The sequence below is a fragment of the Rhinolophus sinicus genome, linkage group LG03 (genome assembly GCF_036562045.2).
Source record: "Rhinolophus sinicus isolate RSC01 linkage group LG03, ASM3656204v1, whole genome shotgun sequence".
NCBI classification, from domain to species: Eukaryota; Metazoa; Chordata; class Mammalia; order Chiroptera; family Rhinolophidae; genus Rhinolophus; species Rhinolophus sinicus.
The window spans coordinates 126,067,757-126,083,813 of NC_133753.1; the positions used below are offsets into that span (position 1 = coordinate 126,067,757).

Genomic DNA, 16,057 nt, shown 5'->3' on the forward strand with positions numbered 1-16,057 from the left:
GATAAGTTAAAAGACTACAGAAAATTAAGAATTTCTATTTATCAGGCTATCATTCACATAGAAAAAAGTCAAGCTATATACTGCAGAAAGATATCCACATTAAATAAATCTGGTGAAGGACTTGTATCCAGAAAATATAAGTAAATCTTACAAATCAAAAAGGAAAAGGCAAACAATCCAGTTTTTAAAATATGCAAAAAAGTGAGCAGGTTGTTTACAAAAGAAGATACCCAAAAGGTCAGTATGGATAGGTGAAGGTGCTGGAAGTTGTCACTCATCAGGAAGTGTCACACGGGCACCATCACTCTCCGGCCAGAATGGCCGAAATCAGAGACTGACAATACGGGCGTTGCCAAGGATATGAAACAACTGACATTCTTCTATATTGCTGGTGGGAATGCAAATTGTTTCAGCTGCTTTCGAAAACTGACAGTTACTTGTTACAGTTAAACAGCCCTCTACTGTGATTCTAGGTCATATGTATGAAGAAAGGTAAAACAAAACAAAACATGTACAAGGATGTTTACAACATGAATGAATCTCAGAACTATTTTGTTGAGCAAAAGTAAACACATAAAAGAATTTATACTGTATGATTTCACTCGTATGAAGTTTAAAACAGGAAAAATTAATTTAGGGTAATAGAAGTCAGGAAAGTGGTTGCCTCTGGGTTGGGAGCAGTTAATGACTTGGACGGTGCAAGTGAGAACTTCCTGAAGTTATGGTAATGTTTTCTATCCTGGTCTAGGTGGGTGTTACTCAGATGTATACATATATAAAAATTCATTGAACTACAATGTGTGCCTGAGTTTGTACTTTATTACATGTAAACAATTCTTCAACAGATGTTTGCAGAGAAAAGGAAAATACTTTAAAAGTTTTTACCATGAAAGTTTCCAGACAAATTTCTATAGTTACAAGGAACCCCCAATATACATCATCTTGTTTCAACATGTTACCTTGCTTATTTTTTTTATTCCCATCCCCACTCACATATGCTCTTTATTTGTTGTTAGCATGCATCTAAGTGTCTAAATATCAGATATAGTAATGTATTCTGAGCACATATTGTGACTTTTATCATCAAATGAAATTTGCTGCATTTTGGTATGCATAACATTGAATTTTCTATTTTTGTTTTTTCCTGTAGCCTTATTTATTGTTTTCCTGGCTTCAATGCGAAAATAAATCTCTGCTGTTGCTTTATTCTGAACTGGTCTCAAATGGAGGGTGGGTTGAGCAGAACTCGTCTTAATTTGTGCCACATCTGAATCAGAGATGTTCCTGCTAAGGAGATAAATTTTAGGAATATTCATCCTGTTTTTTTAATGGATTGATACTTTATTCTTTCACCTCAGTTTGTCTTTGACTCCCCTTTAAATTTTTTTCTTCTTTAGCCAATTGTACCTCCATTAAACCATAGAAACTATTTTTCTAGTATGTTGGATATATGCTCATTCGGTTTTTTTCTTCAGAGATTTCTCTATATAGTCTTTAAAAACAGTATTTTGTAACACTTTTTAAAAACAGAATAACAATTTATAAATATTTGGTGAGATAAAGGCTATACCATAACAAATTGGAAATACATTTTTTGATTACTTAAATATACAATTTGGATATTATCCAAAGATCTGTCTCTGATTACATATATCTTATGTTTGATATTTTTAATGTAATTTTCACTATATCAATGCTCAGTTTTATTGTTACTCTTTTACAGTAATTTATATAAGTTTTCAGAGAAGAGTAGTTTTTAAGCAAGTTTAGCCTTTCATCAGATTATCTCTGGATATTGCCAGGGATAGCAAACCCATTTCATCTTAGAAGTTTACATTTTAATTTGTACTTTAAAATTTTCTCTCTGCTTTAGCTATTATTATAATTTCCGTAGTTGTCCATCTGCAGAATTTGGTAGTCATATCCTGGAAGTTTTCTTGTGTAGCATCCTATAACTTCAAAATCTAGTGGTTGAGAGTAGGTTACTTGATTTCCTGCAATTAGTTTTAGTAATGTGTCTAGTTGTTTACAGTGATATGTAGGAATAGTATCACCTCAGTCCTTTATTGTGTATCTACTAGTTAGAGCTACTGGAATATTTTGCAGCTGTGTATACATATGTATAAGCAATCATTTGTGCTTATGGATAGAATATTTGAAAATTTTAGAGGTAGATTAAAAAGAATATGTAAGTGTGAGAATAATTTAAGTACAACCTTATTCTTATTTAAAATAAATACTTTATTAATCTTGGAATATTTACTTTGCCTTAGCAGCTGAAAATAGATGAAATAATGTTAGTAAACTAAGTTAAAATATGATTGGTTCAAACATATGTAACAGTTTTCTGTAGCATGTCATTGTCATAAACTCATCTTGTCATGAAGTTTGTATTTCTGAATTTATAGCTCAGTTAACCAAAATTTTTTTGACTACATAATTTTTTTAAAGGAAATATAGGCTAGATAATTATAGAAGTTTATTTTAAAAGGAATTTTAAGAAATATTTTTTGGGCATTTTGGAGACATGTATGCAAAGTTAAATATAGAAGAATATAAAATAAATATTCCAATGGGCTTGGGAGAGTAATGAAGACTTCCCCCTTTGAATAGTTAGGTCAAATTGTATTTGTTTCTCAGCTAACTTTTGTATTTCTAGATAAGACACTATTTCTAGTAAGTTATTTCTAGGCAATGTACTGAATGGGAGAAATATTTGCAAATCATATATGTGATAAGGGGTTAATACAGACAGTGCTGTGTGAGGTGGTACATTGTCGTGATGCAAGAGCTTCTTAGGGACCATTTTTACAAACACCTTTCTCATGGATGTTTACTTGGTCTGCTGTGCTTCTCACAGACAGCTGACGATTTTGACGCACAATTCAATGAATTTTTGCAATGTCTTCGTCAGTTCTGCTCCTTACTGGCCACCCTAACCTCTCTTCATCAGTGACTCTCCCCTCAGAAAAAGGTTTAATCCATTTGTACACTGTTTTCTTTATGGCATTGTCCCATAAACTTGAACTAACATGGCCCTGATTTCACTTCCCCTTTTGCCAAGTTGAACAAGAAATTTAATGTTCATTGCTCTGATGCAAGCTCAGACATTCTCGCAATGGCACAGAAAAACATGCAATGACGATGAATACCACTCAGCAAGACATCCCCACACAATGACACAAACACAGCTGCGAGACACTGATGTACCAAGGTTATGAAACCTTACCGAGCTGTTTGTACAGTGCTGCCAGTGTAAGCACACAGTGGCAGGTTCGCGAATTTAATTGCACATACAAATTAAAGACTGCACATACAAATATTGAATCATGTACACCTGAAACTAATACAATGTTATATGTCAATCATACCTCAATTTTTATTTTTTTTTATTTTTAAAGTGAGTTATTTCTGGCTCCCACCAGATGAGTTACAGAGTATAGATCCAAGCTTTTAGTTGAAACTCATCTGGAAGTTCAACTGATTTCTCTCTCCTTGTGCCTAAAGTTTCATTTAAATTAGTTACATTTAAATTCTAAAAGTAAGTTTCCCGGATTCAGTAGCTACATAATGAATATCTACTGGGTGATAGGTGGAGTGTATGTGCTAAGGAGCTGTTCTGACATTGTGAACAAGCAAAAGACCAGTATCATTCCTTTTGATATTGTCAAGCACAGCATGGCAGCCATGCCGAGAGTAAGTGGGTAACAGAACTTGAAAACAAGTAAACTAAACTTAGATCAGCAGAAACTGGAATCACATTAAAGAAAAGTATGGTTGAAAAACGGTGATTTTCCTGATGTCTGTTGCTCTCCAGTTCTTCCCTCTCACTCTATTTTAACAGCATTCTGATCAGTCTCTACACCCACCATTCTACCAAATGTGCACTTGTCAGGATCTCTTGTGTCCTCCATGTTGCTAAATGCAGTGGCCGGCTGTAGATCCTCATCAGACTTTACCTGTCAGGAACATTTGGCACAGTGCATCATTTCTTCTGTCTGAAGCACTTGCTTCGTTTGACGTCCATAATCCTGGGTCTTTCTTTTCTCTCACTGGCCTCTCTGTCCATTTTTCTGATACTTCTTTTTCCCTGGCCTCTTAATATTGGATCATCCATGGCTCAATCCTTGCTTGAACTTCTTCCCTTCTCCAAGTACACTTTGACATCTTGTCCAAGTTCATAGGCTCATGTCTTTTTTAATGTTGTCTATATATTCATTGTTCATAACTCCCAAGTTATACTGGCAGCTCCAGTCAACTCCAGGCTCGTATTTACCATTTCTAATTGAATGTCTAATAGGTATCTCAAGTTTAACACATCCCAAACAAACTCCAGATGTGTTCTCCAAACCTGCCTCTTCCACAAATCTACCTACATCAGTTAACGGCAATTCTATTTTTCTAGTTGTCCAGGCTATAAAACTTGACTCTTTACCTTCTGTGTCAGGAAATTTTGTTGGCTCTGCTTTCATAATATGACCATTTCTCACCACCCCTGTTTTTACCCTGTTCTAAACCACTGTGATCTCTTGCCTTTCTTATTTAGATAGCTTTGTAACCATGTTTCCTACTTTTGACCTTATTTCCCTTCAGTCTATTCAATACAGTAGCCAGAGTGTTAGGGTGAACTTCTTTTAACAATCCCAGGGTTATAGTGTTTAATGGAGAAGTGAAGATAGCATAGGGTAGTAGACTCCCAAATAGTTTGGTCACGTACCCCAATCGCACTTCTCCAAATATATTTGCTTATTCAAATATAAATTATAAGTAATTGTCTCATTGTCAGTCTTAAGGATGAAATATACTATGGTAAGGTTTTTCAAGAGATGTATATCTGTTTTTAAATAGCCATCTTATAGTTATGAGGTTTTTGATTGTATTTTTTTATGTATTATGTGGCTAACAAAGATTTCACTAGAAGGAGAGGCATTAGTTTTGCCTTTTTTGTTTTTTGCTTGTATTAATATTTTGTTTAATCCATGGTTTCTTTGTAGGAATCTCCTGCTGCCTATCGATTGTGTGAGTAAAAAGTAAATCACATCCATAATTCCACTGAACTGGGCACACGAAAACTACCATATATGTCACAGTATATTGAAAAAGAGCCAGCAGGTAAGCAGGGTGTTGCTATCAGTCCTGTACAATAAGGACTTTGTATTTTTCCCTCCGGATACCATATGTGACATTTGATCATGGTCTTACTTAAGGCCAGTTTCAATCCATATATTGAATATTTATAAAGCTTCATTTCTAATTTTTAATATGAAAATAAGTATAAATAGAAATCTTACATTTTCTTTCCACATGCCCTTGGCTTCTATTGTACTTTCCACTTTGGAGACTCTTTCTTTGGAGGAGTTGGTAAGGGCAGTGATTCTGGAATCATATTATTAGATTATTGGAAAGATTACTTAAAAACTTTAATCTTAATATTTTGATCTCTAAAATAAAATACAGTGTCTATATCACTAGGTCGTTGAAGGGATTACGTAACATCATATAACACTTGATATTACATCTTACAAATACATGTTGTTTTTCTTTCATGCTTGGAAGCAATTTCTGATTTTAATGCAATAAAATAAAAATATGTAACTTTTCTATTTTGTGACTGTGCCATATACTGAGATAATATTTTGTTTAGCTCCTGCATTATATATGTAAAATATAATTGACTAAGTAAACTTATACCTAATGTATATATATGTAAAATAATGTCATATATAGTAAAAGATGCTACTGTTTACTATTATATATTTCTCAGTCATCAGAACTTAGGGTTCGAGTTCTTCAAATGTTGATGACTTTTCTTGCCATAATGTATACCATTGGTAATTTTGAAAGGTGGGGTAGCATGCATTTGACTCAGCTCATCACTGTTCTCTTTCAGAGAATTTTTGTCTGACCCTAATCTTTGGGATGTATTTATTGTGGTTCAGTTGATTCTTTGATAGTACAGATAGCATTTAAAGAAGTTACCTGTTACCTTTGACAAGTATGTATTCACTCTTAATGTAATTGAAACCATCATTGTATCATGTGCTAGTAAATCACTCAACAATTTAGCACTTATACGTAAGGTACTTAGATAATTTGGAGGATCATTCTCCAAATATCCTTAATAAACTTTGCTCTATAGTAATTTGTCATATGAAAAATCTCTTTTTGGTAGGTTACATTATAAAAATCTTAAACACCTTAAAGGAACCAAGCTTCAAAAGATGTTTTTTGGAGTAAAGAGACCACATAACTCATAACATAGTGTTTCATGTTTACTTTTCAAGTATATTTTATAGTACTAGTAAAGTACACTTGATGTTCAGTAGCATGTGATTTGGCAAACACTACCAAATATATTGAAACATTACCCCCACTAGTTGCCAGAATAAATGTCATTACTATACCTCTTTTATTTTTAATTCTGTTTTTCAGCAATGGATCAAGAATCCAGCAAGGCTGGCTGGCCCAAACCAGCAGGAGGATATCAGACAATCACAGGCAGGAGATATGGAAGAAGACATGCGTATGTCAGTTTTAAACCGTGTATGACCAGGCATGAAAGAAGTTTAGGTCGGGCTGGTGATGACTATGAGGTGTTGGAACTAGATGATGTTCTAAAGGAAAATTCCTCAGGTATGCAACATGGAATTATTTAAGAGGTATTACCGTATTTCCCTGAAAATAAGACCGGTCTTATATTAGTTTTTGCTCCAAAGACGCATTAGGGCATATTTTCAGGGGATGTCATATTTTTTCATGTAGAACAATCTACATTTATTCATGTACAGCAATCTACATTTATTCATTTATTCATGTACAAAAATCTACATTTATTCAAATAGAGTCATGTCATCTTCTTCTGGAACATCGTCACAACTCTCTAAACCCCAAATTCCGGCTTGAATTCCTTGCGAGTCCATTTCCTGTAGAACCATTGGCCACAATCGCTCATTTCCAGCAATAGAGCTCTCCTTAAATGAGCATTTCTTGTCCATGTAGCCTGCTCGTAGTGCACTGGCAACACAGCTGTCAGTGATTTTATCCCATGAGTTCTTCACCCAAGTCACAACCTCTTGCAGGCTAGGCTTCACAAAGTTTCCACCCTGATTTCTCTACATTCTATTTTCCATGTAGTCATTGATTTCCATGTGCAAATGGTCTTTGAATGGCTTGTTTATTGCAGTATCAAGAGTCTGGAGCTAGGCAGTCATTCCTGCATGAATCGTCATTTGATCTATTCTTCTCTCTGCAAGGAAGTTCTTCATGTCTTTAGCACTGTGAGTGCTGGCTGAATCCCAGACTAGCAGACGTCTTTGGCCACCTCGCAAAACAAGTGGCAGCATTAAATCGACCCACTTCCATATAACTGCTTGTGTGCACCAGGCTTTTTCGGTTTCAAGAACATAAATGCCTAAAACACCTTCAACCTTATCTTTCTTGCCCTTAGTGATGATTAGAGGTGGAGCTTTCTTTCCATCTAGACAAATTGCCAAAATACAGGTAACATGTGCACTTTTATAACCAGTGCAGGGAGCATAGATTGACAAGGCACCCCTCTGACCAATTGTCATTTGAGATCCTTGGCCGATAAACACTGCAGTTTCATCCACAGCAATCATGTTGGAGAGTTGGTATTTAGAAAAGTCGATGCCATCAACTAAGAACTTGAATGCAAGTGCATGTTTAATAACTTCAGTATCTTCCAGCTTGAACAGTGTTGTCGATCTTAGAGACAATTCATATTGCTGAAGGAAGCCATCCAACCAGTGTTGTGATGCTTTGAATTTTTCTGGGGATATTTCTAACTATGGTGACATTGCAAGGGCAAATGCTTGACTGTCAGCTCTGTGCACAACCAAAGACTTTGTTCTCCTGTCAGCAATCCATTCACAGATGATGTTTTTCTGCTCAGGAAATAATGGTTGCTGACCTGATTCACACTAGCGCTTTGTAGCATTTCCCTCGTCCACCTGTTGACAGAGGTTATGGTACTCTGCTCACCATTTTTGGACCATTCGGAGATCCAACTTCTTCTCGTTGCAGAAAGCCGTAAGATTCTTGCCCTGGGAGCCCTCCGCAATTCCTTTCTTGTACTTGATGGAATAGCTCTTTCTTTTTGCACTCATCTTGTCTGGGGGTTAAAATATTATTCCCTTTGAGTCTACCATTAAATCAAGTGTTAATTGAAGACTTAGGAGATGGGAGTGGCAACAAAAATGATGACAGTTAAGAATGATGGCCCACACAAAAGAGAAGAAAAATTGCAGGCACCAAAATTTAGAAAACATTTCTTTGTTTCACAGGAGTGCATTAAGTATGTCCATCATACACATGATGTATTGAATTGTGAATATTCATATTAGACACTACCACGTCCGTTCGTTATCATGTGTGCACATTATTCAAGCGTTGTGTCTGTACTCTGATTGGTCATTCAGCAATAAGTCTCGAGTTCTTCTGTTTACATGGCGTTTACCTCTTGTCCAAAGGCACCTGCTTGGGTATTTACAAATACTTAATTATAATTTATATTATCATTTATTTTAAGTATCAATATCAATAATATTTATATTTATATGTTAATATTATTATTTTATAATTCAATACGTCCATTGTGTGTTGCAATGGATGTACTAAGTGCATCCATATGGCTGATGAACTTAACTGGGGCTTATTTTTGGGGTAAGGCTTATATTACGAGCTTCCTGAAAAAAATCATGCTAGGGCTTATTTTCTGGTTAGGTCTTATTTTCGGGGAAATATAGTAATAAGCATGTAGGAATTGGTCGTGTAGTATTTGAAATTGTGAGTTAGGTTATATGTGTCTGTGAGTATAAATACTCTACACTTCTTATCAAAAAATTCTATTTTGAAACTGTTACTGAATTTAATAGTATACACATTTAAACATAGAAGAAAATAGAATGTGACCAATCATTAAAATATAACTACACTGGCATGGCATACATACCTGTCAATGGTAACAAGTAACTGTGATTATATCGTCACATCCTTTAGCTAAAGGAAATCTCTATCTTTCAATCAAAAAACATTTTGAATATGAGCTGAATATATTTTACCCTGCATATTATGCTTAAATAGCTTTATGTTTTTAAATAGCTTGTTGTTTTAATTGTATCTCTAAATAATTTGGCTTGGCTAATTTGATTTTTAAAAATCATTTTATAAAGTATAAATGTCAATTAATACTTATTCAATTAAAGTTTCTTAATTATTCAGTGGTTTGAAAAAGTATTTTTCAGATACCCATGTATTATAATGATGCATTTTTGTACTAGAATATCATCTTCCTCTTAATCCTGAGTAAACTGGATAATTCTAGTTTACTTTTACTGTCATTTATATATAAGAATCTGAATTATTAGCTAAGGTCATTCTGTTAAAAGATCCTTTTTGTAATATGAGAAGACTTCTCTTCAGTTATTTATAATTTATAAATTTTTGTTCCAAGAAATCTCAAATGTCTTCATTTTTATTATTACATTAGTAGTGATAAAACATAGGCATGCTAAAGTAATTTATAGACTAGATAGGATTTTCTCTTGCCTTGAGATTCTGACAAATTTGCAAAGAGAATCAACATTGACTTTTTCATTGTTTTTCGTTCATAGCTGTAACATATCTAAAGTTAACTCATTATTATAGATGTATTACAACAATCCATTTTGGAGATAGAAATCTAATATTATAAGTCTAAAGACTGGCAGATAATCTGAATTGACGTCAAATACAATAGTCATTTCTGTTAGATCTATAACCTGTTCTTATATCTATCATAAAAAACTTTTGAAGTTTTTTTCACCTGCATGTAATAAAAAAAGTTAAGTTTGAATTGCACATCCCAATAACTGGGGGCAGATTGGTTACCCTATGACTTCACTTATGCCTCTTATCATGTAGTCTTTCAACGGCCTCTCCTTTTAATGTCTTTCGCAGAATGTTTTAAGTATTAGGATTTAGGTGAAAAACATGTAAAAGGCATATGAGGGAGATGATACTGAAAGGGCATAATGAACTCAGAGGGTAACTGTTCTGGCCTCCCAATTAACTTAGGGAGCATAGAAGCACCTGTCAGAGAAATTCACTTACATTCTCAAGTAGGTCATCGTTGGTATGATTTCTATTTAAATAATCATTATTAAATCAAATTCTATCTAAATTAATCCTTCCAAATGTGTTCCCTTTTGTTCTCTATGAAGGTTCCAGTCCATTGGATCAAGCTCAGTCTTCTTTACCCAGCGATCCTTTATTTGAAAAAAGTGAAACAGAAATTCCCATTTGTGATACAGCATTGAATGAAACCATTGAGAGCAGTCCCTCCTTTGCTGCAGTACATCATAGTGGGGAAGGCAGGGAGACCTTAGGAAGCAGTACGAATCTTCATAATCACTCTGAGGGAGAATATACTCCAGGAGCTTGTAACGCTTCAAGTGTCCAAAATGGAATTGCACTGGTTCATACTGACTCTTATGATCCAGATGGCAGGCATGGAGAGGATAATGACCGTCTTCAGCTTTCTCCAGAAGTTGTGGAAGGTGGTAGATATCAGGAAGCATTGGGCAATACAATGTTTGAGTTGGCAAATGGAGAGGTGGAGGCTTATACTGGTCTTTCTCCACCAGTTCCCTCTTTTAACTGTGAAATAAGAGATGAGCTTGAAGAGTTAGATTCAGCGCCTTTAGTGAAAAGTCCTCTTGGTGACATTGAGTTTGTCAAAGAGAACAATCAGGAATTTCAGAGGTCCTCTTCTAAAGATGAAGTTATTAGAAAGAAAGAGCAAAATACTAGCCAGGAGTCACAGACAGAAAATTCAACTGAAGAATCAGCCTGTGCTCCAGAGCATATTTGCAGTGAACAAAATACCAGGGATAGGGACACCAACCAGGGATGTTCTCCTGAACAGGTAGTAAGGCCCAAAGTTAGAAAACTGGTAAGTTCAAGTCAAGTGGACCAAGAAACAGGATTTAATAGGCATGAGGCTAAACAAAGAAGTGTTCAGAGGTGGAGGGAAGCTTTGGAAGTCGAGGAAAATGGCCCAGATGACCTCTTAATAAAATGTGATGACTACGATGGAGAACATGACTGTATGTTCTTGGATCCACCTTACTCAAGAGTTACACAGAGGGAGACAGAGAATAACCAGATAACATCGGAAAGTGGAGCCACAGCAGGAAGGCAAGAAGTTGTGGATAACACCTTTTGGAACGGCTGTGGAGATTATTACCAGCTGTATGATAAAGATGAAGATAGGTAAGGTTTCATTCAGTGCTTTGCCAAATTGTGTAGTGAGCGAAGTGGTTTATTTCTGGTAACAAGATGTTCAATGGATAGACTCTCTGATGTGGTCAGGGAATTAGATATTTTAACTTATCAAATATTCTTATTTACCAAGTGCTAATCATACAGGCAAACTACTGTTGTTTTACAGATACCTTCTTTGAGGTGTTTCAGCAGTTTACAGAAATTATAACTTCAGATAATGATTATTAATTATTATAAAAGGATAAAGATACTAATTATTTTAATTCTTGGTATTTCAGTTAATGAAATGCAAGGTAAACATTTTTGTATTTTAAAAAATTCTTTGTTAAGCCAGTCTGGGTTTAAAAAGTAATTAAAATCATAAATTTTTTATTGATAGTATTGTGTTAACTTTGTCAATATTTATTAACGTCACCTGTTTCTTTATTCTTCATGTTGCTTTTCCTATCTCTAAGTTTATTTTTTACTTATTTTAATTTAGCATTTAATTTTCATTAACAGCTCCTTGTGGTGTGTACTATTATTTCCCATTTGTAGATGAGGAAACTAAGGCACAACAGAGTTAACTGACTTCTAAGGTGACAGAGCTAGTAAGTGGTGGAGCTGGAATTTGAATATCTACTTATTACCTAACTCCATACTCTCTTCTTCACCACGACAATTTACTGTTTTCAAGAGAATACATAACTTTTCTTATAATGCGCATTCTGATTCTTCTTACAAGCATAAATTTATTTTTTTCTCAAACTGTAAGACAACGGAAAGAAGAGAGAAGTGGAGAATTTCTTTGTCTAGCTACTGACTTTACATTACCCCAGAGTCCAAATGTTCAGATATTCTTTTAAACTGGTTGTAATCCCAACTATGCTCAATTACAGTGCATTTTCAAGATTTTATTAACTTGTGGAAATAATTGTTATTTTTTTAAAACTAAAAAGTACTACAAAGGGAGAAATTTATACTTTAAAATATGAATGAATTTTATGTATTTTATTTCATATCATGAAATCAATAAAATATGTTGTTTTCTTTGGACATGAATTAAGGTTCTATAATATAGTATAAGTAACTTGTAGAAACAATTGAAATATAATTTCTACTGCTATCTTGGAAATTTGTAAACTTTCAGGGTTAGCAGACAATATTTATGTAACCTGTTGTTTTTGAAGTTAAGGAAGGGTAAAAATAGTTAAGAACTTTTGCCTGACTTAATTTCTGTTTTTTTCAGTTTAGGTCCACAATCTTTTATCCAAAATCCATGAAGTTCTAAAAACGGAAATTGGCACTAAAATGAGGGCTTTTCTTTCAAGTATTCATACATTTTGCTGCAGTAATATGAGTGTTTGATTACTGGGCTCTGGCTTAGACCCCACTGGGCATTGTTAGGTAGTATTTCTAAATCTTGGTGGGGGGAAAGTCTAAATTCCAGAACATATTCAATCATAAGATTTTTGGGTTGGATTGTTCTACCTCTAGGTTACTATTTATATATATATATATATATATAGTCTTAGGTAACTTATCTTTTTGAAAGTATAATGTTGTTGCATATTTTCCTCCAGTTAGTTTTGCTTGTTTTGAAGAAAATCATTTAATTTGACTGTGCCTTTTCCTTTGTGGACACACTAATCAAAAATAAAAACCTCTTTGTTTGCTTTTTATAGTCAAGCCTAATATCGAATAAAGTTGATGAAATCTTTACACTGTTTGCCAACCTCAAGAGAAAGGGCAGTTTTTGTGTCTTAGTTTTTAAGTCAGTTCTTTTTGTCAATATTAGAAGTGTTTTCTTGTGACTAGAATGACTGGACTTTCAATGGTTATAGGACGTTGTCTTAGTAGTATATTTATTTATAATTGTTTGTCCTTAAGTGAAATGTCTGTATTCTGAACAATGATAGATTTTGTACAAACAGAATATACAGATGAGAAAAGCACTTATAGGTAATAGAAACTTTTTTCTTTATACTTTTTAGTAATATATTGACTTACAGAACCTGTAAGTGGGTGTGCTTAAATGATGAAACTAATTTTGTAGCATTCTTTAAAACACACTGAAATGCCAGAAACACTCAGGATTTTTTTAAAGACTTCTCACAAAATAAGTTCTCAAGGATAATCTTTCTACCTAAGATTCCACTTATGTTTGCATTTATAAGCCATAAATATATTTTAGGACCTCATTTCAGTAGTCTCTACAATTTTGAGGAGGTTTTCTATTTCTATATTACTGTTGTTAGTTCCCCTACCTTTACTCCCTACAAAGAATCACAGTTTCCAGATGCCTTTTAATATGGTGCCAGATAAAGGTTGTCATTTAGTAGTCATACACATACAGTTTCATCTTGCCACTTGTTCATCTGCCTGTTGTTTTACTATAGTCCTGCTCGGTTCTGATATTAGCAGGTTGGGGAAACACGGTGACTCTACTTACCATAAGTACCCTGAGAAGGAAAGTATAAATAACTTCTGCTTTGAGTCTGTGTGATTTTTTTTTTTTTTTTGAGTTTTCGTTGTTTTGTGAAACTTAAAGATGATATACTTGAAAAGTTTTCTTGTCATGTTTGTATTATAATCGCTACAAATAGAACTCCCTTGTCAAGAACATAACTAAAATGTACTGCGTCATTTGTAGATACAGGAATTTTGACCATTTAAAAAATACATAGTTTATGCATTCTTTGTAAGTGGAAAAGTATTTTAATGACTGCATGGCCCATTTCTTCCCTGAAAGATTCTAAATGATCACTTCATCACATCTGAAACATTACAGTCTACGGGATAAGCTTTGCAGCTGGTAGCATTGCTCTGAGCTGTTTGACAGGAACTGAGCACCACCTTATTAAATTAGAACTGCAAGTGGAATTTTAATAGGGAGCATATAATTACCAGACTTGGAATTAGACCAAAGAGCTAAGGTTAACACCCTCCTCTTTCAAAATATTCCCTGAGAACTTTAATAACTGTTTGAGAACAAGATCTTGAGTTTAAAAGGACCTTTTAGCCATGCCAGCACATTTTAACCTTGGGCCTAACTGTTTTGAAGAGAGGCATGCCATCTCGTGACCACTTCTTATAGCACTTGAGGTTCCTTTCAGTTTTACTGTCCCAAGGCCTTAACCTTGCTTAAAACCTTACCTAAAATGTCGGGGGAGCTTTTTGTTGTTGATGATGTTGGCAAAATAAGAAGAATATTAGCCATTTAGTTGATTTCAATTTGATGTATTGGAAAAAGATTCATTGAAATCCTCCTAAGTGTCATATTTTGTTCTCAGTTACTTGGTAAATGCTAATAATAATGATCCCTGTTCCCTTGGTGTTTACCAGGTTTGTGAGGAAGACAAAATGTACAGATAATTATCTTGAGGCCAAATTAAGCTCCTATCCCCTTCTATATGTTAACTGAGAGCCATAAAGAAAGAGCTCCTCTGATCACCCTGTATCCCAACAAATAAAACATCTATGAGCAGTCAAAACAAAGATGTTAAAGCACATGCTCCAACATTTTAGTAAACCTTTTTTTTATCTTGTTTACAAGTTCATAGAAGTTTACAAGGAATGAATTATGGATAAATTGGTTTGTTCCTCAGGCATGCTGGGAGTTACAGATTACAATATTCTGATGTTAAGAGAAAGAACCAGCAAGTTGTAAAAGGCAGGCACAATTGAAAAAGAACAACCATTTGAGACTTACTCACTTGTAGATTTGAACTACTTCCATTTGTATCACTGTATGACAACGAAGTTCAGTGGTGAAATGTCCAACACTGCTGAGATTATCTTCAGTGTGCTGTCTTTGAAAATGGAGAGAATTATATGTTGTAACACAATTTCCATCCCTAGTATTTTCAGTAAAATTCAAAAAGTGATTTTGATCCTCTGCTAGTCAGGTAACAATTACCTAAAATTTCACTTTCCCCTAGGCTCCTACATAGTTGAGTATTTATGGATGTGAAAAATGCCAGGAAAGACAAACCAGTTCTTTAAGGAATTTAGTCAAGAAGGGGTTGCTTTGGGCTGGTATTACTTCTAGATATCATTTCTACCTAGGATTTGTACGTAATTGTCTAGAAATCACGTGTAATTTCATTCCATAGATGAAAAAAGGTTTTCTTGGTGCACAGTTGAATGTGTAAAGAGAGTAGCATGAGTAAGTTACAGTTGTCACTTTTGAATATAGCTATAAATGCTAGTGGGAGACAATACTAATGATAGGCCATAGAAAATCAAAGTGGTACTCAATTTAGTTTTTACTTTGAGAAATTTAACATGTTTAACTCGTGTACTTTTATAATCAAGAACAAATGGGTCCTCTTTTCCACTATTCTTTTGTGCCCTATTTGTTCTGTTGCTTGCTCTTCTTGAAGAAGTTGTTTTTAAATCCTTTTTCTTTTTGCTTTTAGTTTCATGCACTCTTACCAGTCTTAGTAGATAACATTGTCTCTAGCTTTCCTGGAGATACTGAAATAGATAAACGTGAACTTTTTTATTTTCCTTTTCTCCATCTTAGAATATCTTAGTATCTGTGCCTATTTTTGATTTCTTCTTTAGGAAAGAGAGGTAACTTCTCAGTCTGTGCCTACCGTCATATCTGACACCTTACTTTATCAATTATCCTTATTCCTAGGTTGCTTCCCTCTACCTCTCATTGTCTAAGTTTTCTAAATCCTGGGGAGAAGCCTCACTTGATCTTGCTCCCTCTATTAACTTTTTCCTGTTTATGTTTTCTCTTTCACTGTTGAATTTTCAGAATAAATGTTACATACCCACTGCTTCT

General features: G+C 34.4%; 1 protein-coding gene across 2 annotated transcripts in view; it reads left to right on the top strand.

Annotated features, from left to right (window-relative positions):
- Positions 1-16,057, top strand: part of PJA2 (praja ring finger ubiquitin ligase 2) — a 64,223-nt gene that overhangs the window by 15,740 nt on the left and 32,426 nt on the right. For both annotated transcript variants that reach the window (XM_019727988.2, XM_019727989.2), the window contains exons 2-4: positions 4,995-5,112; positions 6,433-6,633; positions 10,221-11,271. In XM_019727988.2, coding sequence (XP_019583547.2) covers positions 5,082-5,112; positions 6,433-6,633; positions 10,221-11,271 — 1,283 coding nt within the window. In that variant the 5' untranslated portion in view covers positions 4,995-5,081. The remainder of the gene's footprint in view (positions 1-4,994; positions 5,113-6,432; positions 6,634-10,220; positions 11,272-16,057) is intronic.